This window comes from Crocuta crocuta, unplaced genomic scaffold, assembly GCF_008692635.1.
Source record: "Crocuta crocuta isolate KB4526 unplaced genomic scaffold, BGI_CrCroc_1.0 scaffold276, whole genome shotgun sequence".
Lineage (NCBI taxonomy): Eukaryota > Metazoa > Chordata > Mammalia > Carnivora > Hyaenidae > Crocuta > Crocuta crocuta.
The window spans coordinates 1,325,423-1,350,415 of NW_027531270.1; the positions used below are offsets into that span (position 1 = coordinate 1,325,423).

At 34.8% G+C, this 24,993-nt stretch overlaps 2 protein-coding genes across 11 annotated transcripts in view; one reads left to right on the forward strand and one right to left on the reverse strand.

The window, feature by feature from the left end:
* The window catches only part of IAPP (islet amyloid polypeptide), a 53,351-nt gene extending 48,865 nt beyond the window's left edge, over positions 1-4,486 (forward strand). For all 4 annotated transcript variants that reach the window (XM_077771179.1, XM_077771176.1, XM_077771177.1 and 1 more), the window contains one exon: positions 4,122-4,486. In XM_077771179.1, the coding sequence (XP_077627305.1) occupies positions 4,122-4,311 (190 nt within the window). In that variant the 3' untranslated portion in view covers positions 4,312-4,486. The remainder of the gene's footprint in view (positions 1-4,121) is intronic.
* Positions 1-19,610, reverse strand: part of SLCO1A2 (solute carrier organic anion transporter family member 1A2) — a 130,463-nt gene extending 110,853 nt beyond the window's left edge. For 6 of the 7 annotated variants that reach the window (XM_077771168.1, XM_077771169.1, XM_077771172.1 and 3 more), the window contains exon 1: positions 19,558-19,610. The gene's annotated coding sequence lies outside the window, so the exon portion shown is untranslated. The remainder of the gene's footprint in view (positions 1-19,557) is intronic. The other variant, XM_077771171.1, reaches the window with a different exon arrangement.
* Between the last annotated feature and the right edge of the window lie 5,383 nt (positions 19,611-24,993).

The window sequence follows — 24,993 nt, forward strand, 5'->3', positions numbered from 1 at the left end:
ACCATGTGCATCAGAGTTTCCTAAGAAGGTTTATTTGAAAAGATGTCGTGTCATTTGAATGGTAATATTCTAAGGAAGTCTAAAAACTGTCAGGTGATAATACCGGCAGTAAATACAACTTTCAAGTGGAAAGCGTTTAAAACTCCAATTCTCCATTTATTTCAAAAATTCTCAAGTTCAAATGTATGTATAGGTCATATACAATATAATGAGGATTTGTTTGTACTTAAATCAGTTTGACTCCTTGTAGGCTTTTAGGGCTGAAGGGGGATTAAGTTTATTTTTGAAAAGAGTTTGCATTAAATCATACTGGAAATTTTCTCATAGAATTAGCATCTTGTCCATTTTCCCTTGGAGTGTTTTTTCATTGAGGTGGCAATCTGTGATGATATGTAGATTTCTACAGCACCCACGTGTAACAAATAGCAGGAATCGTCACACTTCCTTTGCCCTTTCAGGCTTATCGAGTTTACAGGATGTTCTCAGAACTGACTCTAATTTTCAATTGGATTTTTGTGGATAAAAATAACTAAAACTGACATGAAGTTTCTGGTAAACCAGAAGAATAATGGAATGACAGGAAAATTAGCAATATTACTTCAGAATTCTGTCTATACCTTGATCTTTTCTTTCATTAGATATAGACATTTGATAAACAACTTTATGCAATATGGTTTCATGGATATTGGTTTATTAGGAAGTGAACTTCACTCGAAAATAAAATAGCATATAACATTATTATCAAGTTATTTTCATGTTAGTCTCACAATCTTACTCTGAATTTTTATTAGAAATACTTGTAAAGCATTCTTTGAATTGCTCTTTAATGAGTTTCCTGAAATGAGTATGTCTGGTCATTTTTTAAGGGTGGAGAATTTATCATTCTGAGCTATTCAACCACGTAATATTCCATAAATCTAAAAAAAAAAACTGAGAAAGGCTCTGTAGAAAATGTCTCATTTCAAACACCTTCAAAAAACAAAGCTAATGTTGATTTATCATTCATTGAATGTCATTTTTCTCATAAAATTTAATCATCTCATTTGAGAACTTTTTTTAACTTCTATACATGTATTAGATGAGATTAAGAAATAACAAACTTTGGGCATGGGGGTGGCTCATTCAATTAATTAAGCATCAGACTGATTTCAGCTCAGGTCATAATCTCACAGTTGGTGGTATTCAGCCCCGCATTTGTCTCTGGGTTGATGGCACAGAGCCTATATGGGATCCTCTCTCTTCCTCTCTGATCCCCCTCATGCTCTCTGTCTCTAAAATAAGTTTTTAAAAAAACTGAAAATCTTTAAAAAAATAAAGAAGTGGGGTGGCTTAGTTGGTTAAGCGTCCGACTTTCGCTTGGGTCATGATCTCACGGTTCGTGGGTTCGAGCCCCACGTAGCACTCTGTGCTGACTGCCAGCTCAGAGCCTGGAGCCTGTTTCAGTCTGTGACTCCCTCTCTCTCTGACCCTCCCCTGCTCACGCTGTCTCTCTCTCTGTCTCCTAGAAATAAATAAACATTAAAAAAATTAAAAAAAATAAAGAAGTAACAAACAGACTTTACAAGCCATACTAAAAAATAGTTATTTTATAATCTTGGCTGGGGCAAAAGGATCATACAGTTGCCCATACCTTTTAAACACTCAGTTGTAAGCCTGCTTAACAGATAATCAGAGATCAGTAAACAGTATAATTAACACATAGGAGCTTGCTATGGGAACTACTATGCTTCCACAAATGAATATTAAGAGCTGGAGCAGGGATACAGTTTAAAACTGATTTAAAAACCCTTGAGACTGAGGTGTTTTTAAAGAGAGACAATTTAAGAGTGATACTTTAGCTTACAGTTTTCACTGTTTAAACTCAAAGTTAAGAATGTGTGCATGAGTGTTAAGTGGTCAATAGCTTTGAATTAGTGTCTGTTACTAGATGCTAGGCAGGCCTTGTCTGCCCAAGTAGTTAAAGAGAAAAAAAATGCCTGAAAGTAGTAAATTCCCTTTACTAACCATTTAAGTCATTTTTTTCTATCTTAATAATAGTTTGGGATAGAATCTTGTACATATTGATTCTATGTTTACATGAAAAGTTGTGTTTGTGAAAGCAGTTGCACAATAATGAAACCAATCAACATAAAAGTTCTTAATTTCTGTTTAGGAGAATGATGGCTCCTCTAGCTAACTCAGATAACATTTTAGTTGGAATAATTTTAAATCCTGTTACAGACTCTGAGACCAATTATCAAAGTACCACTCAGATATTTAGCAGATAGAGTAGTTCACACTCTGCTCCAAGCATTTGCCAAACGTATCTTGGAACAGGTATCACTTTGAACCTTTCCAATTTGACCCATAACTTTCTTTATTCCTTTACATTTATTAATTTGAAGTGCTTGGGTCAAATTCTAATTTCTACTTTTTTCAAGAAAAGTGTATTCACTTTAAGAATTAAATGTCTGATGTATGAATTATTGGTTTAATCCTTAAAAAGCATTAAATCATTCTTTGGAAATACATAATGGCCATGCTTACAACACATGCAAAGAGAAATAATTAAGTTGATAATATGAATAATATTGACATATAGACCAGGTAATTAGGTCTCAGAGTGGATTTCCTTTGCCTGAATAACTGGTTTGTCAGCATACACTTAGACTCAACCCAATATCCAGATACCTAATGCCATAAGAAATTTTTGTGTTTAGGAAAAGGTATAAGAATAAAAACCCTAAAGTTTCTTTTTTCAATATTTTTTTTAATTTCTAGGAGAGAGAGAGAGACAGCGTGAGCAGGGGAGGGTCAGAGAGAGAGGGAGACACAGGCTCTGAAATAGGCTCCAGGCTCTGAGCTGGCAGTCAGCACAGAGCCCGAAGCGGGGCTCGAACCCACGAACCGCGAGATCATGACCTAAGAGAAAGTCAGACGCTTAACCAACTAAGCCACCCAGGTGCCCAAAAACCCTAAAGTTTCACATGAGATTTAAAAACACTTATCCTTGGGCTATTACTATACAGAGATACAGATAATGAAGTACTCCCCACATAAAGTAAGCACATTGAAAAAAAATCTATGCATTTTGACCCAAATTATGTAAAACCACTGGCTTCTGAACATAGACTTATACCTATATCTCTTTCCCAGTTTATACTTATTCTAAGTTTTATCAATATTTTTATTTGTCTGGAGCTGAAATTAAAACATTTCCTTAGCTTTCATAATCATCTGTAAAAAGGAACCATGTTATTATTCTGTATCCATTTCCAATACCATTTTGAGAGCACACTGAAACAAAAGGTTTCACATAAACCGTATAAAAGGTTTCACAAAACCATAGTGATCATTTATGACTTACCTATAATGTTATTATGAAATTGTCCCAGCTGGATGAAAAAGGTGTGGTGAATATTAATACTACTAACATGAAAAGTCTTTTAGTCTTAACATTCAGCCTAGTCCTATCATTAAAATTGTTAAAGGGAAGCAAATAGGTGGAAGAAAGATAGTAACATTCATGTATTTATATTAAAAGTAATAGAACTCCCACACTACAATAGTCAGAGTGTAGGAACAGATGATAAATTTGATTCTCTTGAGACTTTATAATACCTGAAATTTCTCTCTTAATACCCCTGATTCTATGGTCTCAGGGAACTTAACAAAAATATCTTACACTACTTAATTTTTTTTAGACATTTGTGGGAAATGAGTATATACATGTTTAATCCTACAAATTCCAGTTTCCATGTACATTTTCTATTCAAATGCTTTTTATATATTGGGAACCAGATTCATCAAGATTTAGAAGAATATAACACAAGGACACCTTTTATTATTGTTGTTACTGTTTGGAATATATTCTGGAGTTTCAAAGGATCATACTGGGAAATCCAATATTGACTATAATGGAAGTTTTGCTATATGATTTCCTACTCAAAAATTGATTCTGCTGCATTGTCAAGGTGTCAAAATAATCTCAATTATCCAGCTGTTTCCAAACCAATACATTGTGTTACTTATGTAAACGTGTTTCCTTTAGTTTTCATTGATATGAGATATTTGTTGTCATATAGATATATCCAAACATGAGTCCAAGTCTCTAACCTTTCATATTTGTTCTATGCCACCAGTCACCAGGTGGAAAAGCGGAAATGCAACACTGCCACATGCGCGACTCAACGCCTGGCAAATTTCTTAATTCGTTCCAGCAACAATCTTGGTGCCATTCTCTCTCCTACCAATGTGGGATCCAATACATATGGAAAGAGGAACACAGTTGAGATTTTAAACAAGGAACCATTGAATTACTTACCCCTTTAGAGATCAATGTACCTCTAGAATTATTCTTGTTTCATGTATAAATATTCTAATGATTTCCTGTGTAATTTAAAATTAGCATAAACCTGAGTCTGTATGCCCCATGTTTGTTGCCAATACATATAAATTGTCATGGTAAGAATTGTTTTAAATTTAACACTAATTAAGATCCCATAATAAAAAGTCAATGTCTTTAAAAATGAAGTGTTCTTGTTGTAGATTTTATTCTTAAGACATTAAAATGTTTTTCTTCGGCTTATATCTTTATGGCTTGAGTTTGAGAACAAAGGAGAAAATGGTATTTGAAAACTTGGTAAATTGTAAACAGCCAAGACTCAGGTTAAAACATTAAAATAACAGCAATCATAAAGACTGTTGTTAAGCAATTCATTTTTGTACTAGATTTCTGAAATGAGGTAAAATGTTATTTAAAATTTTTAATTAATTTTTGCTCTGGACTCAGTCAAAATCTTTTTTGAAATTATATTCTTTGCTGTACTTGCTGGTACTAGAGGTTATTTAAAAGTCTTAGAGAAATTTGTGTTCATGAGGGTTTCATTGTGTGTTATCATCGATGTGCTTTTATTAAACATATATGCCCTTTAGTCTGCTTAAGTAGTCTTTAGCAAACCTCAGTCATATTCTGATGCAGGGTATTACAAAAGCAACTGTGTTCCTATTAATCATCTTTTTAATTAAAAGACGACAGACTTCTGGGAACTAGTGTATGGTGACTTATTTTTTTGTTAAGTTAATTGTACGTTTCTGGAAGAGGTTACAAATGTATGATACATTTTTTTAAAGGAAGCTGTTGAATTGGCCATGAACTGTAATTGTTCCTTCTAAGTCGCATTCTTATAGGAGTATCTGCTTTTCCCTGTGAGTTAGTTACCTTTGGAAGTAGCATTAACTGAGATAAACTGCAATCATGCTGTATTATGCCATTTCTAAAAGCACTCAACTTGTGTTTGAAAAAAATAGAAAAAAAATCATGTCAATCTCAGTGAGAACCTGACTCATTGACTTGATTTATACATTAATATTTCCCCTTATGAAGTATGCCTTAGATTACCATATTATAGTTGCTTGTGTGTGTAGGTGTATAGAAACAGGAGATGATATTTATAATGATTTATGTCATAAGTTGCATTTTGAAATAAGTAAGTGAGTGTATAAATTTCTATTTGTGATATTCAACACTCAGCCCTTATTTCAAAGTGGATTTGAGCTCAACATTTTAAATTGAGAAAGGCATAGATTAAATTACAATTTCTTAAGCTTAGTTATTTAAAAATTTTCCAATAACAGTCTACTTTAAATAGTCTACTTTATTGCATATCACCTCTATAACAAAATTATGTGTAATTTTAGTAGCCTAACAACCTCTGGTGGTAAGGAGTAAAATGTAATTAGGGTAGTTATGTAACTTATTCCAAGTGGGAGATTTTGGGGAAGAAAAGAGGTTATTATATTGATACAAGAGATATTAACAGTAGATGTTCATCTAAAATTTATTCATTAAATTTGTCAAAGTGAAACATTTGAACAAATTCAGTATTATTTTCTTAGTTGGCAGGCCAGTAGGGATCTAAATACATAAAACTTGGGAATGATTTATTGCATGCAGTTTACCAAATACTTTCCCTGCTTTTTTACAATTACCTTATGAAAATAGTAAGTAAAATGCATTTGATGTAATTGGTGATAGTAACAATAAGTTTTGGTGACTACATTTATCCCAACCTTTCTTGTTGTGTCTTCTCCTACTGACTCCATGAATAATAGTATAAGCATTCTCTCACTATAACTGTCTTGACATCTTAGAATTATCACCAATTGCTCACAATCCTCACTCCACACATTCAAATCAGTTACCAGGACGTATGTATTTGAAAGCCCTCTTGCTACAAGTTACGTTTCTCCTTTCTTCTCCCATTGCTAATAATTTAACTTTAACCTCTTTACTGCAAGTCAGGACCCTACAGCAACCTGCAGATAGTTTTCTAATCTCCAGTATTTTCTGCCATTGTATACACCAATGCCTAAAGTACATTTCTTACATCAGTCTTCTATACAGAATTTTTGAAAAGCATGCTGTTAATCTACTAAAATCCATCAAATTCTTTAGCCTAACATTCAAGTCCCACTGTAAACTAACCCCAGTCTTCTTTTCCAGCTTAACTGCAGAGCATCTCACTTTATACATTTATTCCCTGTCAAATTCTGGTTGTTTTAGTTGTTCCTGTGTAACTGATATCATCACATAGCCTCTTCTTTTCCAGTGTCTATATCTTCCCTCCATTCCCTCAAGCTGTACAACTGTCCCCAGTGCAGCCTTTTGAAACATTTTAATAACAAAGTCAAGAATCTTTCATCATTCCCTTCCTGAATATGATTTCTCCACCCACTGAGCTGTGATGACAGTTTGAGGGTATCTTTTAGATTAAAAAAAGATACATTATTTAAGTATTATATTATTACTACTTTATTTGCATTAAAAATACTATATTGTTATGCCGTTGCTGTCTTATTTGTGTAACTGACACATTTCTCTTCAATATTGCTAGGTTCCTAAGGGCAGAAACTAAGACTTACTTATTCTCCATTCCACAAATGTTCTGTTTTACAATCAAGGAACTTACGCCTATTTACACATTCTGGAGAATGGTAAGGTACTTGAGCAGTTTCCTTTTTTCTGTCCTTGATATTGTTCTGGCATAGAGCTTAACAATTCTTGTCTTCTGAAAATGACTTGACATTCACTTTTGGTATGGAATATACCTTGCATAGACTAGAACATATTAATTATGGGGGTTTTTTTTTGCCTTGATTTGAATCACTAAACACTTAGGAAATGAAATCCATTGCCCAATAAAGTAAACATAGTATTACACAATTAAATATTTAAATTCCATAAAATAACTATGGAAATAAAAATACTAAATTTTCATATTGAGTGAGATTCAGTAACTTCCATAGAAAATGGGTTTTCTGGTGGAGTGGGACAGGAGCCAAGTGGCCATGTTTCTGAACTTATTGTTTGAAAAATGCCCTTTCATTTGAAAAAGGATAAAATATGCTAGCATCCTTCCCTTTCCCCTTATTATTGATTTAGACTATAAACTGAATTCCTAAACAAAATTCAAATCTTTGTCTATTACTTAAACTTTGAAAATTATTTAAATTTTGATCACTTTTATGAGAATGTAGTGTATACTGGTCATTCCTATTCATGCGGCTCTTTAACCTACATCATAAGTATTTATGCTAGCTGAAAGATCTCTACATTGAAATAGTTATTTATAGTGAATAATGAGATATCAAAAAACATAGTGAGACATGGTCCTGTGACCTTTCCAAAAGAGGAAATTAAGACACAAATCACATTTAGGAATCCCTCCATATTGCTCAAGCCTTCCTTGATAATCAATCCTGAGAGTTACAGGCAATCAGGGAGAAATAGATTAAGTATTTGTGCCAAGATTTATCAATTTATATGCCAAACAGGAGCTAAAATTTTACATGTTAACAGCCAAATAGTGTGTGTGTGTGTGTGTGTGTGTGTGTGTGTGAGAGAGAGAGAGAGAGAGAGACAACACATCAATTAGCAGAATAACTATACTATTCGGCTTATAGATAATATCTTTAAGGATATAAAGTGACAACTTTATACTTTCTGGGATTAGGACAACTCTCAATGACTTCTTCAAAAATCAAATTATGCTATGGTAGTTATTCACATATGAGCTAATATTTTTCTCCTAAGGATTCAAAGATCTTTTCTGCATAATGGCTGCCATGGTCAGCTATCTAAACACTTTCAGTTAGACTCCTAGAAAAAAAAGTGATAATAAGAATACACATATATGGTTTACAGATTACAAGGTAGATCACAAGCTTTTTGTGGCAGTGAGAACAGGTATTATTCTTTAGTTATTAATTGAGAGAATCTAAAAAGGCAAATCTATTGGTAAAAAGCCTTAGCAGTTTTGGGGAAATACCAATGTATGTTTCTGGACATCTCAAAAATGCTAATGCTTATCTGATAATTATATAAAGGGGCTTTTCATATACCTAGGAAGGATGGCTTTATAATACAGTTCTGTTTTTCTACTGCTAAAGAAATCACTGGGTAGCAAGGTCCAGTGAAAAATTCCATGGCATTGTGTGAAATGCACCCTATGTAGGGAAAATAATGGCAGATTCTTTAAAAATCACTGTCAAATTCTTCATTTCTTATTTGTATAGGAAGTAATGATATCAGACCTGCTATTTCTTGACAATGACAGATGGGACATTTGCATCTGTTGTAATGTGCCCTCATTACTGCCTTACGATAGGAAAGTTATATGACCTGGAGTCATGTAGATTTGTGTGACTAGGATCAAATTAGTCTGAACCTTTCTTTCCTCATATGTGACATGAAAAAAATATTAATTCTGAGATAGGCCGTGAAGATGAAAAGAGATTGTGTCACTGATGAAAATCACTAGGGTTTTGGCTGCAAATTTGCTCTGCAATAAATGCTGGTTCTCTCCCTTTCCCCTTGGAAAGGAAGTCTCCTCTCTCCCTACAAAGCATTTCCCACAAAGGCCACCTTGCCACAGCAAAATGACCTTGGACTACACTTTGGAAGGGAGAGGTACCTGCCCTCTATAGAGCTAAGGTGGTGCTTGAGAGAGCATTTAACATGTTTTTTTTTTTTTTTAATAACAGGTACTCTACCCTACCTCTGAATGTCCAAATTTATCTATCTCAGCTTATACCTGGTACAATTTAACTGATACCTTTCCTGTTCAGAGCTACATTTATGGCAAGCTGACTAAGTGCCAGATGCTATTTTAAGTTTATTCACATCTATTACCTGATTAAATCCTCCTAAAATCCTATGAAATAAATACTGATATTTCCAGTTATAAAATAAATGGCTCCTGGAGATGTAATGTACAGTATGGTGACAATAGTTAATAATACTGTATTGTGTGGGGCACCTGGGTGACTCAGTTGGTTAAGCTTTCAACTTTGGCTCAGGGCATGATTTCACGATTCATGAGTTTAAGCTCCATGACTGGCTCTGCACTGATAGTATGGAGCCTGCTTCAGATTCTCTGTCTCTCTGTCTCTCTCTCTCTCCCCCTTCCCTGCCTCCACTCTATCTCTCTCTCAAAAATAAATGAACACTTCTTTTAAAAACTGTATTGTATATTTGAAAGGTATTAAAAGAGTAGATCTTAAAAGTTCCCATCATAAGAAAAAAACATGCGTAACTATGTGTGATGATAGATATCAACTAGACATACTATGGCAATCATTTCTCATGGCCATATATGGCAATATATACATATATTGAATCATTATATTGAACATCTGAAACTAATATAATGTTATTTGTCAATTATGTCTCAATAAGAAATACAATTAGTGTCCCCATTTTGCAAATGAAGAAACTGAGGGTGTTTGACCTTGAGGAAGTCATTTTACCTTCTTCTGCCTCAGTTTGTATCAAGTACAATCCAAGTCCCATAGCAGAGCCAAGGTATTAACCCAAATACTCATCATTCCACATGTTTGCTGAGGCCTGTTAAATGACATGCATTCTTCAAAGTGCTTGGGATGCATCAGTAATCCAGACAGACAAAATCCCTATCCTCATGGAATTTGCATCCTAGTTTTGGAGTGCTGGGTGCAAGAGTTATGCTTTTAGCCACTATGTTATGTTGCTTCCCCCAACCTCAATTCCCCCAAAATAATTTCCAAATTAGTACAATCATTCATCTTTCTTTCACAGCTTAACAAACTAAACCACAAAGATTTTAAGGAAACCAAAAAATCTGGGCAGTATTTGAAGAAAATCTCTATTTTCTAAATACCATCTACACATACTTTATATATATTATTGTTAATTTTCACAAAACTCTATGAGTCAAATATTGTTATACCATTTGCTGTGAAAAAACTAAGGAGCAAAAAATGAGCTGGCATGAACATTTTATTCTGCAAAATAGATGGTTACAATAAGGATTTTTTTGCTGTCTCAAAACAGCTGCATATTTCAAAATAAAGAGATTATTTATTTAAAGAAAATGAAGCAACTGGCCAAGGTCACACAGTTAGTAAAGGTCGTTCCGATATTGGAACTCAGGTTTATCAGTCTCCAAAGTCCAGACAATTTCTCTACATCATGTCCAAACAAAAATATTTTTATTATACTTCCGCTATGTCCTGTGATTTATTTTATGTAGAACCTTGCCAAATCAGTTTGTCTTGGAACTGGATAAACAGGTCAGGCAGAAGAATAATGGAACAAAAATACCTTTTCAAAATATAAAGAACTTGTTTGATGTTGAGAATAACAATCTTTACCCAGTATGAGATAGTTTTGCCTTGTTTTGTTTTCTTTAAGGTTTCAACTGAAAGAAAATTTGAAAAATCAAATATACTTAGTAAATATTTCTAATACTGAAAGATTATTCATAGCTTATCTTGATTCCCACCCCTCACTAAATTCAACACAGATTTTCTTTTTTTTTCCTTAAATAGTTTATTGTCAAGTTGGTTTCCATATAACACCCAGTGCTCATCTCAACAAGTGCCCTCCTCCATGCCCATCACCCCCTTCCCCTCTCCCCCACACCCCATCAGCCCTCAGTTTGATCTCAGCATTCAAGAGTCTCTCCTGGTTTGCCTCCCTCCCTCTCCCCAACTATTTTCCCCCTTCTCCCCCACGGTCCTCTATTAATTTCCTCCTAATCCACCTATACGTGCAAACATATGGTAGCTGTCCTTCTCTGCCTGACTTATTTCGCTCAGCATAACACCCTCAAGTTCCATCCATGCGGCTACACATGGCCAGATTTCTTTCTTTCTCATTGCCATGTACTTTTCCATTGTATAGATAAACCACATCTTCTTGATCCATTCGTCCGTTGATGGACACTTAGGCTCTTTCCATCAACATAGATTTTCATATTGAGTTTTCTATTGAGACTTTTCTTTCTTTGTTCTGTATACAGCTAAGAAAATTTTCTTTTATGGTTTAATGAAAACTCTGCTGAGTGAATAGGCCTTCATTCAGTAGCCAATCCATTGAGGTTCTCCTATGAGGGTTCTCAGACTATATTTTTATCTTCAATGCTACCACTTCTCTTTTGTGTTAACCTCTGTATATTTCATACCTCACATTCACCTACCTCCACAACTTTGGTCATACAATTTGCTTACCCTGTAATAGTGTCTCTTCACCCTTTGGAAATCTACCTCAAGGCTCTGCTCAAATGCCACATTCTCCAAGGAATCTCTCATGATGCTTTCAGCTCTCCTCTGAATTTGCATAGACTTTTATCTGTATTACTCTTCTGATATCAGTTTATTCAAACATTTGCTCAGTCACTCAACAAATGATTATTAGCTCACTTAGGTATTTGTTAATATTTTTGTGGTTACAATTTCGAGATTATCCTGAGGAAGTTCATAGTTTCTACTTTGTATTTTGGTTTGTATGACAAGGTGTTATTTCGTCATCTAACCTGTGAACTACCTGGGGACAAGGATGTATGAGTCATCTCCGTAACTTTCGCAAGATTTAATCTCACTACTTGACATAACAGACACTCAATATATATTGTTAAATAAATGCACTCTATGACTAATGAACAAACGAATGAATGAAACCTAATATAAAGTTATGATTTAATACAGTCTGATGAAGTTGATAGAATATAGCAACTCACACCTTTTGTAAACAGTGGATAATAATTGTAGGGTTTTATTACAGAGTAGGAAGAAAATATACAAGCATCTTGGGTGTTTCATCAGTGATAGCTATTACAGCCATGGTAACTGTACACAAAGAAAGTAACAATATTGTACTACAGTGGGTACTTTTGTTACTGATAGCAAACAAAAGTGATTTAAAAAGAGAGAAGGGAGAAGAAATGACAAAAATGGGTAACAAAAAAGGGATCAAAACAATATGGAGAAACATTCAAAGAAACAGAAAGGGAAATAGGATAATGGCAATAATCTACCCAGATCCTAAATAGGATTTGTATCACAAGATACCTTTCCTGCTCCAATAACCAATACAAAGGCACTTGTCCTGCATAACCGTGTCTAGAATTACAAAACTTGACAGAACCATACAAGATGCAGGTTCTGAGAAGCCACCCTCTTTCCTGTGAAAAACATTCCTTTTGTTAGAACAAAGGTCACGATCAGTAAGAAGTGGCACACAAATCCTAATAAGGAAATCGCAGACAATATAGAAAAAGCACATCTGGTACAGTTTACATGGGTTGGAAGTAGATTAGAAGAGTAAGAGCAAATTCTCAAAGTTTTAAAGGATGGAATTAAAGTAGCCAGAAATGTCACCACATATATAACCAACCATATATTAATAAATTCAGTACTTTTAAATTGAAATCATGGACAGCCATTGTAAAAAGGAAAATTAATTTTATCTAAAACTTGTAGACATAAGTAAAAAACAATCCTTATTTTCACCTTTATTTTATCCTAAAAATATGTGAATGTGGGGTCTGGGAAACTGAAATGCTTAAATAATTAATGTGAGCTTACCTAAGGGCTAGGAGCCTGTGACCTCCACACATATAAGTGTGATAAAACTGTTTGTGATAATTGACTTTCTTTTATTCAATATGTGCCTGTCCTGGAGAAATATGAATAATCTGAATAAGCCACAGATCTTGCTTGAATAAAACTCCTACCCCAATTAACCCCCATAATTTTCTACAACTTGATATCTATTATTTTGCATTTTTAAGGTTTTTAGTTCAAATGTCCCTCAATAAAAGATAAATCTCTCTTGACAGGGAAATCCTTACTATCAACTAATACCCTAGATGAAGTACAGTACTAATTAGCTAATAACAAACCTTTGGAGAATAGAATAGGCATTTGAAGTCAAGAAAAAAAAACATAGGCAAGAGGCTCAAACAAGGGGGGGAAGGAGAAAGAGCAGAAGGAAAGGACTTAAAAGGGTCCTGGTTATTTTACAGTTCTTCTGGTCGGGCTTTGGGGCCTACATTCATTTGTAACCATTTTCTTGCACAGAGTTTGTCATGATCAGTGTTTAAAGCACCAATTCTACTTTGGTTATAAAGATCCTAAATGCAGGGCTCCTGAGTAGCTCAGTGGTTGAGCGACAGACTCCTGATTTTGGCTTAGATCAGGGTTTTGGGAGACCTGCAGGGAGTCAGCCTTGAACCCTGAGCCCTGCTCAACACAGAGCCTGCTTGGGATTGTCTCTCTCTCTCTCCCTCTGCCCCTCTCCCCTGTTCGTTCTCTCTCTCTCTCTTTCTCTCTCCCTCTCAAATAAGTAAATAATAATTTTTTTTTAAAGATCCTAAATGTTGTTAGCCTGGGTCAGTGGGATAGAGAAGGCTGACAGGACAAAGCAGGAAAAAGAGCAAGACAATGGAAACCATTTGTTTCTCTGAAGCTTCCTCAGCGTTCCTCAGACAGGATTGGATCCTTGGGAACCCTTTTCGTCCCAGAGTACCCCACCTACAAAAATGAAACTGGAAAGAGACTATAAGACAGAACCAAAGTCTTTGAGGACCAGGACATTCAATATCAGTTTCTGGAGCTTTCTTTGAATTTAAGTTTATAATTAGCAGATGTCTATACCCAAGAGATATTGTCTAAGTGTGTTCAACTTCTATAATAGAAAAGTAAAGTCAAGCATTTAAAGGATGTCCTATCACTATGTTGGAAAACAAAAACCCACCAGGACTCTGGAAACTACTACAGTGAGGCTGCTGGTGTGGTGGGAAGGATGGGTTTTGGAATCAGGTTGACTTTTGTTAGGATCCTGACTCTTTTTGAAACTTTGAAAACATTTCTCAATTTCTTTAACCTCAATTCCTTCATTTATATGTGAAAGAGATAATCTGTTCTGTGGAGATGAAAGGAGAGAGATAATGCATGGAAAGCACTTAGTATATAATTATACCTGGCTATAGCACATTTAGCAACTTTGAGCTGTGATTATTAAATAGCTCAACTCAGGAAATGACCTTGACCAGAGCATGAGGTATTAAACACTGATATAGCTTCACTCCATTCACATTAGGCTGCACCTTGATTTTAGGACTTCCAAGTAAAAAGATAAGAAAACCGTAAGTTCAGGTCAGGATTCTCAGGACACCCTAACAGCTACAGCTGAGAAAAGCTGCGAGTGTAGGATTGGTCTTCTAGAGCCTATTTAAATGTAGAGAAGGCCCTTTTGTTCTTCATCATCATGAACAACCTCATACAACAATCTAAGGAACACTTGAATGTGGCTGTTTTAACACATCATGTGCTGAGGTTCTTTACCATCCTTTACGTCTTGCACATCTCTAGTACATGGTTTCTTTTTGGTATATTTGTGTTTTAAGAGCAGAATTGCCTAAAATGGATAATGCACTGCTCTATCAAATTAGCTTACTCACTATGACCAGTTATCTGAGCTAAATTGTTTTTCCATCTCTAATACAGGAAAGCATCAGGACAAAGCATTTACATATCTAAAAATTGTTATAACCATACAGTTACATTTTACTACAAGTTTTTTTTTGTGATTCCCATTTTTTTTTTACAAATAGTTTATTGTCAAATTAGTTTCCACATAACACTCAGTGCTCATCCCCACAAGTGCCCTCCTCCATGCCCATCCCTCCTCCCCCCCACATCCATCAGTCCTCAGTTTTTGTCAGCATTCAAGAGTCTCTCATGGTTTGCCTCTCTCCCTTTCCCCCACCATTTCCCCCCTTCTTCTCCCATTTTACTACAAGTTTTTATCTGGAACTTTGCCTCACAAAAGCTGAGGTATTATTACCACCCACACACCTTTCTTTTTAGCCTTTTCTAGGAACGTAAACTTAAAACTTAATTTAGCCAATGGCAATACAAAAATGTGTGATCACAAGTTCCAGATACAGATGAGATTATTAAGAATTTAAGATCCAATATTGATGTAAAGGTTAGCAAATGATCAGTGTCGCAACCTAAAAACAGAAACAGGGAATACATCTACCCTCTGTCCTTTCCTTATATATGTAAACAATTTATTCTATCAGGTAAATATGGCAAAAGATGGTATAGCACGGTCAAAGATTTGTTCACTACTCAAATATGTATTTCTGACATTGTAGTTCATACTGAATTTCAATAGTAAGTAGTCCTGCTAATTGGCTGATTTACTGGACTTTAATGGCAAGATTCACAGCATAAAGGAGTGCACAAACCACAAATGACATAAGTGTCACTAGCAAATGAAGAAAAAATAGCATCCATACATAAATAAAAGAAGATGGAAAGGAAAGGAAACTAGGATGTCTTTAAAATGAAGTGTTTCCTATGGGCTTTTCACAGTCCTATTTCATTAGCTGCTTTTCCATTGAGAATGTAAATAAACATACAGTTTGGTGATCACTGGATTGCCATTATATTCTCATAAAGTAGATGAAGTCATATATTATTACTGACACAAACATTTCTAACTTGTAAGACAAAAATGTTGGTAAACAAAACTAATATAAGACCCATTCTACATTCCCCTATTCTTTTCCTGCGTTGCAAATACAGTACAATTTACATCACATATTTAGATGACATTTTTTTTGGAGCATCTAAGCTCCCACTGCCACATCTGAATTAATTCTAATTTTTAAACCCAAGTAATCTAAATATCTCTGATTTTCCAGAACTGCCAAGACACCATCTAGGTAGATCTTGTCAGGCTTTCTAGAATTGACTCAAATAGGAGATACCTAAATCTTCTCCCTGGATCCTGAAAAGATTAAACATCCACATGGCATGTAATGAAAAATGAGATAAATGATGTAAAGTACCTGTCAGAAAGCCTTACACACTATAAGTTTCAGTAAGTAGCTCTTGCTGCCTCTGTTGCTAGACAAAATAACTAAAAAGCTGTCAAGTTTGAGTTTCATCTTATCCTGTTCTGCCTCTGAATAGCTGTATTAAGTAACTTTTTAAAAGTAACTTCTGCACCCAATGTGGAGCTTGAACACTTGACCCCAAGATCAAGAGTTGCATATTCTACTGACTGAGCCAGCCAGGTGCCACTGTAGTAAGTAGCTCCTAAGATATTTTCAACTTTCTGTCCTCATTTCGTATATAAGACATGCAATTCTATTTATATCCTGTCTTTTAAAAATTAAATGGTCATTTTGAAGACTTAAAATACTATATAAATCTCTGAAATTATCATTATAAATGATAAATTCCATTTAAAAAACATCTCCCTTTATAACATGGCCCAAGTTTGAGTCACATGCTTCAACTGCCCTTACCAATCCCTGTCCTGTAGAATTGATGACATACTTTTAAAGCTAAATCTACTCCAATGATTCATAATGTTGTCTTTAGGTTAAGTGGTAAAATAGTGTATATGTGTAGAACATACTTAAGTAGAGCAACTAGCAACAGTATACTGAAGTTAAGGGAGGATTGAAAGCAGGCAAATATATAACCCTGGTGTCTTTCTGAGAAGAAGGCCAATGTTTATGGAAAGGGATGTGTTATTGAAAAGAGACTTCAAAGTTTAAATAATCACCCTTGTGCTCCTGAGCAGCATTTACATCAGAAATTGATCACAAGTACAAATACCTTAAACAAATTGTCTTTATGATCTCAGAGAAAAAGCCTTATTCTTCTCCGTCCACTGTCTATAAAATTTATTTTATGGGGCCAGTTCTTCTGATACTAAATGGAATTTCAGGTGGCACTACTTTCTGTTGACTTTCAAAAGAAAAAAAAAAAGCCCTCTGGTCATGTTAGTCCCACAAAAATGACTTTGAACTTTATTTAAACTGAAGTTTCTTTCCTCCCACTACAACATACCCAAATCCTCCAGTTGGGAAAAAGGGTCCTGGTTGTTTCTCTATGTGCTGCACCAGCTTCTCCAGGCCCCTCTCCGCAGCCCACTCCAGCTCTTCCCCCACAATGGAGCAAGGCTCCTTCTGTGTCCTCCAGACTTGAAACTTGCAGTGGGAAGTTAAAGAGGCAGGAAATGTCATTTTTGCTTTCTCTGGTCTGGAGAGTAATTTCAAACAGACTCTCTTGGCCATTTCCATGGGTCTTTGGAGATGCTACCATTCATTTGTGATCTCTAACTTGCAGTATCATTGGTAGTGTAAATGCACTTCTTCTGACTAGTTACACACAAGTTCTCCCTCAAATTTTTACATGCATGAAACACTTTTAGTCTCTCTACTCAGGTCTTATCACTGTTCCATATAATCCAATCAGTCAGATGTAAGACAGACCCAAACTAGTGCCAGGTGACCCACCATTAGCTGGGATGTTGCTCCTTTTCAAATGTGGCCCTTGATTCCTTCCACCTCCTGGCAGGAGGATCCACCCATGCTCTTTGCCGTCTAGATTTTTTAGCATGAATCAGACACCAGTTCCTGTGTCCTCCAAACTGCAGAGGACAAATACAAAGCACTCTGACCAAACTTCTTAAAGTCATGCTCGCTAAGCTTGAGGTTGGGCAAGACGATGTCTTACCCTGCCCTGAAATTGAAAAACATGGTAGGCACCTGCCATAGGAGATGCTGCCGTGGTAGGCACCTGTAGCGCTAATGTGATTCAAAGAGTAAGTTATGAGCAAAAACGTAGATAAACAAGTCCCTGACACAAACTGAGTCTATAACTAGATCTAGTAAAATTGAAAATGTAATATATGATAAATACTTCAATAATAGTTCATCGGAAAAAATGTAGCTTATGGAATAAATGATATTGATATCATAATTAGATCTCCATCTGGAAAGAAAATAGACTGTTACCACTCTCTATGTCATGTTCAAAAATGAAAAGAGCAATGGATTGAAGATTTAATGTAAAAAATGAAAATATTTTTCGAATAGAAAAGGGTTAGGATTAGGAAAATAACTTCCAAAAAAAAAGCAACAACAAGAACAACAACAAAAAACACCCAAGAAACTATCGTAGAAAAAATTTAGAGTTGATCTCATAATGATGCAAATTACACAAAGGCAATGAAAGTGCCATAAATAAGGTAAAAAAAGGAAAGAAAAGAGAGTAAAAATCTGAAATATATACAAGAGGCAGAGGTTTATATCCCTAATGTGAAAAAAGAACTCTTACAAATTGACAAGAGAAGAGACAAACATGGGTATGAGCTGGGGTTCATAAAAGAGGAAATGCAAATGGATCAAAAAAGTTATGAAAAGATTTTTATAAAAGATGCCAAATCTCACTAGTAGCTAAGGAAATGCAACTCAGCATACTAAAATGTTCTTGTTTATTGATATAATAAATTAACAAAACTTATGGAAATTCATAACATTTAATTGAATTCAGTATAAAAAGTGTAAAGTTGTGAATTGCAGTGCACATTGTTTCTGTAATTTCTCTTTTGGAGATCTTTTCTATGGAAATAGACATATTTCTTTCTAAGGAGATATAAGTGAAGAATGATTTAGATATATGTGCTGGCCTAGAGGAATGTTCATGGTGGACAGTTGAATAAATACAGCAGCAACAAGGTAAGTCACGTATATAATGATGATTCTATTCATGTGCATAAAGGTAGGGGGAGCATTTGTATATAAATATGTATAATTACATAAGATATATTTATATTTTATATGAATATAGAAAGAAATGTAAAAAAGGTATGTACCAAATTAATTTTTTCTTTTTATACTATTTGTGTTATTTGGCTTTATTAAAAATATAACTCTCATTTTTGAATTTTGAAAGAAAACTCTCATACGTGTGTGTGTGTGTGTGTATTGTAAGTTTTTAATATAGACAACTAATGCTATAGGATTTCATGGGAGAGAGAAAGGAATACAGGAAATATGAAGCTTGATCAGAACTAGAAGGATGGGTTCAGAAGAGCCAGAAAAACAAAAAGAGTTCTTTGAGAACATGAGCAAAGCAAGAGGAAAGCTGTATTATCTAGAATCACTTAGATTCACTTCAAATGATCCAAACGAATTGTAACTACATATTTAGAAAAAATCAAAGTATATACCCATATGCTTGTGTATGAACAAGCAATATTATTATTATTACACAATCCTGCATTACCCAGAATTTTTGTCACTACCAGGAAATTAGAGACAAGATAATTAAAAAACCCAAAGATCTTATATTTCTCTTAAATACTTAAGAGTATTAAATTGACCTTATATTTTTTTCCAAGCAAAAATAATGCAACAACAACCCAAATCAATGAATTCCATTTACCTTAGCATTCACCATCATCTCCATTCACTGCTGCTTCTACACTTGTATAAGATCATCAGAGTTTTAAAAAATTACACATTGAGTAACCAATATGTATAAAGCTCTGCCCACATGTTAGCTGGAGATTCCTGTCCTGCAGAGAATCAGAATTAAATAAAGGGATCTTTGTTTATATAATTTTTAATCCTTTGATAAAGTTTCTTTGCTCTGAGGGTTACATAAAACGGGTTATAGAAAAGATTAGTCAGTTGGAACCAGACGCTCCTCCCTTGCTGGTTTTTCTTAAGTTAACTCTTATGTGGTGTGGCTCTGACTATAACATTGTATTAAAAGGAAAGAAAAACTCAGTAAGTATGTAATAAGTTAAAATACAAGTACTTAACTTGCTGAGCCTTCAGTATTTTTCTTTGTATATTAACAAGTCTTTTGTAAATCAAAGAATTACTTACTGATTTACTCATGTATTGAACAAGGTCTTAATATGTTGATCATTAGTTCAATTCTGGGTAACTGGATAACCTAAGAAAAGATGATACCAAAATAGGAGTAAACTTGGAAGCAATAAACTTGGAGCAATGCTGTGTACAGGGATGTTCATTTCTATGAAACATTGGTTTTCTTCCATTAGCCACCAACATTTCTGAACGGTAGGCCAATGGAAGAAAACCAATGTTTACCAGTTATTCCATTGGTAAATTGCCAGCCAGATTGGATGAGTGAAAGATTAGCTATGTCATGTGCTGAGGTGGTCAGATCCAGGTAAAATTTGGGATGAAGTAGAAAGGATGGTTTGGATTAACATAAAACAAATGTTATGGAATGTTTACAAGCACCACCTTAACCAGCTCCAGCACTGACGAGTTGTGGTCTTGGACAAGATCACTAGCTTCAGTTTCTTAACCTATGCTAAAGGATAATTATAGCATCTATCTCAAATAATTGATGTGATTATTGTTCTTTCATTCAACAAATATTTTCTCAGTGCCTATTCTATGCCAAATAGAAGTCATAAGCATTGTTTGTTCTCACTGAAAAAAGGACAACATAAACAAGTCAACATAATAAGATTCAGAAAGACTATTTTCCCCTCACTGTACCTATTTAATAAATATATTTTAAAAACTGTAAGGGGCTAGGAGAGAGGCAGGATCAAGATGGCACTTACCAATGCTTTCAGAACCCAGGATGTCTTTCTGAGGCCAATCTAAAACTCTGTCTATACCTTTATTGCCCATTTACAGGTTTGAAGCTGTTTGGAAACAAAAGTAGGTTTTATTCTGCCAGCCATTCAGAATTGTTTTAAGATAGCTTTGGGGATCTTTGAACACATTTTTTCTATCCTCATTTTTAAAGTGAATAACAAACTCAATTTTTGCAGCGACTGTGCTCTGTCTTATCTGTAAGCACCACCAACTCCATGCATATGGGGACACACACACACACCAAAAGGGTAGCCTACTTTCCTGATTCATATGCCTGTTTGCCTAGAACTTTTATTTGGCGACTTATGGGATCACAGTCTTCAACATGATATGGACCACACTGGACTTTCATCTGCAGGGAAGGGACTGTAATACTTCTTTAGTGAACTGTTTCTCCAGTAGACTCACCCGCAAACTGTGGAGGAACATATGCATAGGTCTGTAAAATAGTACTGCAAGTTAAGAAGTCACATTAAATGTTGAAAGCAGAGGCAGGGGCAGCAGTGACAGTGTAAAAGACTTCTGTATTTCACTGCTGCTGAGGGATGGATGATGACCTTGGGTAAATATGTATTCAAAGAGGAGGCATCGAAAAATAACTGAGAAGTCTCCTTTAAACTCTTTTTACTGTTTGCTTCCCTCAAGTCCTCATCTCTAACTTGCAGCAACGGAGATAGTGTTCCTTGGCAATAATTCCACTATAAATATTCCCATAGTCTGGATCAGAGGATTATGTTTTCTTCCTTTCCTTTCATTTCATCCCTTTACTTTCATTTTTATGTAGTTTTGTTTTTATGCATATTCCTAAAGAGAAATAGAGAGAGAGCAACCATATATGCATGTATGTTTAATTGTTTTAAACTTTATAAAGAGTTTCAGACTGTATGCAATTTGAGGGAACTCAGTTTTTTTTCACTTATTGCTATGATTCATTCATTTTGTTGGATATTATATCATGGTAGTTCATTTGTTTTTATTGTTGCATAAAATTCCATTGGGTGAATGTACCACAGTTAAATCATCCACTTTCTCTTTGAAGGCAGGCAGGTTTGTGAGATCGTAGGAAATATATGTTGGTCTCTGCCCCCTGTTTCTGGCACAAAGCTCCCCAAACTCTTGTAATTTCCTAAGGTATAAAACCACTAAGAGTATCTTATTCTAATATTTGTTTTTGACCCTGTCCCTGACACAGAGCTCCCTGACTTGATCTTAGCCAAAAGGCCGAGAAGTGATTCCTGGATATTCTATTGAAGCAACTGAAGGTGGGTTCCTGGGATGGCTCCTAGATGGGGGCTGGTCACCAGAAAGCCCAAGCCATGGTTAGAAGCTTGGAATTTTCAGCCTTACCTCCCTCCTCATAGATCGTCCAGTGTGGGGAGAGTGGCTGGGAATAGGCTTGATAATTGATCACATCTATGTGAGGAAGCCTCCACAAAATCCCAACAGTGTGGGTCCAGAGGACTTCCAGGCTGGAGAACACACTCCCATACCAGAAAAGTGACATACTACAACTCCATGGGGACAGAAGCACCTGCACTTAAGACCCTCCCAGACTTTGCCATATGTCTATCCTCATCTGGCTATTCATCTCTGTTATCATATCATTTAATAAACTGGTAAATGTAAATAAGTGTTTCCCTGAGTTGTGTGAGCTGCTCTAGCAAATTAATCAAACCTCAGGAAGGATCATGTGAATCTCTGATGTGTAACCAAATTGAATAGAAGTTTTGTGTAACCTGGGGATTTACTACTTGCGATTGGCATCTGATGTTGGGGGCAGTCGTGTGGGACTGAAGCCTTAGTGGGGTCTGATGCTATTTGTAGGTAGATGGTGTTGGAATTGGGTAAACTTTTAGGACACCCAACTGTTGTTGCATAGAATTGCTTGATATGGGAAAAACTCCATACACATTTGGTAACCAGAGTTACCAAGTGTTATGTATGTATGTAATAGTGGTGTCAAAGTAAAAAAGACACATTGGAGAGGAACATAAGAAGAAAGAACAGGATTTTCCCCTGCTCAAAAGAGAAAATTGTAGAGTTCTCAAGCACAGAACTCTTTATTTGGGTTTTTCTATTAAGAACAGCTCTTAATATACAAATACAAAGTTTTATTTTGAAAATAGACTTACCTGTGGAATGATGCAACACAAGGTATGTGTGTGAATGTTCAACTTAAGGAGGTAAATCCAAACTCTTTTCTAGTAGTTACTTTATATTGAACAGCAATGCATGGAAGATGTTATTGAAATACAGACTTGGTATTTTCAGACCTTTTCATTTTTCTCAAAAGGATTAGTATAAAATGATACCTCATGACGGTATGTATAATTTACTGAGTAATAGACAAGATTGAAAGTTTTCTTTATATATTTATTGGCTATATATGTTATTTCTGTCATATGCCTGCTCATTTCTATTTTTCTATTGGGCTGTTTGTACTCCTCTTACTGATGAGTAGAGATTCTTTGTATATTACTAATTGTAATCTAGTAGTTGTATGCATTATAAATATTTTCTCCAACTTTGTTACTTGTCATTTCATCCTATATGTAGGCTTTTGATGAAAAATTCTTAATTTTTAGTATCGTTAAATTTTTCAATTTTTAAAAATCTATTGCCAATGCCTGTTTGTGACAAGAAAACCCTGTACAAAGATATTGAAAAACTTAATTTTTTCAAATGATATTTTAAAATTTTGTTTTTGATAAGTAGATATTTAATACATCTGAAGTTGATTTTTCTATATGATATGAGATACTGATCCAGTATCATCTTTTTCCATAAGGATATACTTTTCCCTAGGTCTGTTTATTAGATAATTTCTCATTTCCCCATTGATCTCCCATGCCATCACAGTCATACCAAAATCCTAAACACATCTGGGCCCCTTTATGGGCTCTAATTTTATTCCACTTGTCAATTTATTTCTCCAATGTGTATCACACAGTGTTTATTATTATGTCTTTATAATAATTATTAGAATCCAAAAGACTAAGTCCACCACCCCACACACAGACTTTCATTTATAAGCACCCTATTTGTGACCTTTTACTTGACCATATAAAATTAGAACAAACCTATCAAGTGTCATGTTTGTGAATTGTATTGAATCTATAGATCAGTTTTGGTGAGAAATGCCATCTGTATGATATTCGGTTCTATATATGAACATAGTATATCTATCTGGAATTTAAAAAGTATTTCTAAATAAAGTTTTATAAAATCCTAATTGATATCACATATATATTTTGTCAAATTTAATCGTTTCATAGATAATTTAATAAATTTAAGATCCTTTCCCTTCTATTCATAAGTTACTTAGAATATTTACCATGATTTCCTATTGAATTTTTTCAATTATTAATTAAATGATAATATGTTTCCCTATCTTAATCTGTTAATGAGTTGCATTGATGAATTTGTTTTGTTTGTTTTCTAAAAGAACCAATTTTGAGCTTTCTCCCTCTTTGAGAAGAGGATTTAATTTGCTCAAAATCGTTTCTCTGTAAACTAGCCCCTGCAAAGCTCCAGTGAAAATCAGCTACTTTTTGGTCCTTGAGACAATCATTCTTAATAGAGTGTTAAGATGAAGGCTCAAACCCCAAGTTCTGTAACTTTCAGATCTCAGCCCCTGGGAGCTGCTGCTTTCTCATTAATGAATGCCATAGTAAAGGATTAGGGTTAAAGACCAGGATTCTACCATGTTACAGTGCTATGACCTATACTCTAGGACTTCAATCCACAAAAAGAATCTATCACTTACTGAAGATAGATATTTAGTTCATTGATTGTGATGCTTTCTTTTTTCCCAATGTAAGTCTTTAAGGTAAATACTATTTTGGTAAATACTATTTTGGTAAATACTATTTTCTTACCATTCTAGTTGTAGACTATTTTTAATTTTCATTATTTTTTTTAACTTATGATTTATTTGGTAGCATTTTTTTCAATTTCCAAACATGTGGGGATTTTGTATTTATGCTTTGTTGTTAACTTCTAACTTGTTTTAGCTTGTTAATAGTATTGTTTAGATATTTAAAATCTTTCTAGCCTTTTCTGTATTTGACTTATCAATAATCACAAGACGTATTGACATTCAGTACTGTTAAAGTTAATTTGTATGTCGGCCCTCACAAAATGGAGGTCACCCTGGTACCTGGCCCATGCCACAAATGTAAACCTAAATTAGCCTGCACTTACAAGAAGTACCTGTCAAAGAATACTAACATTC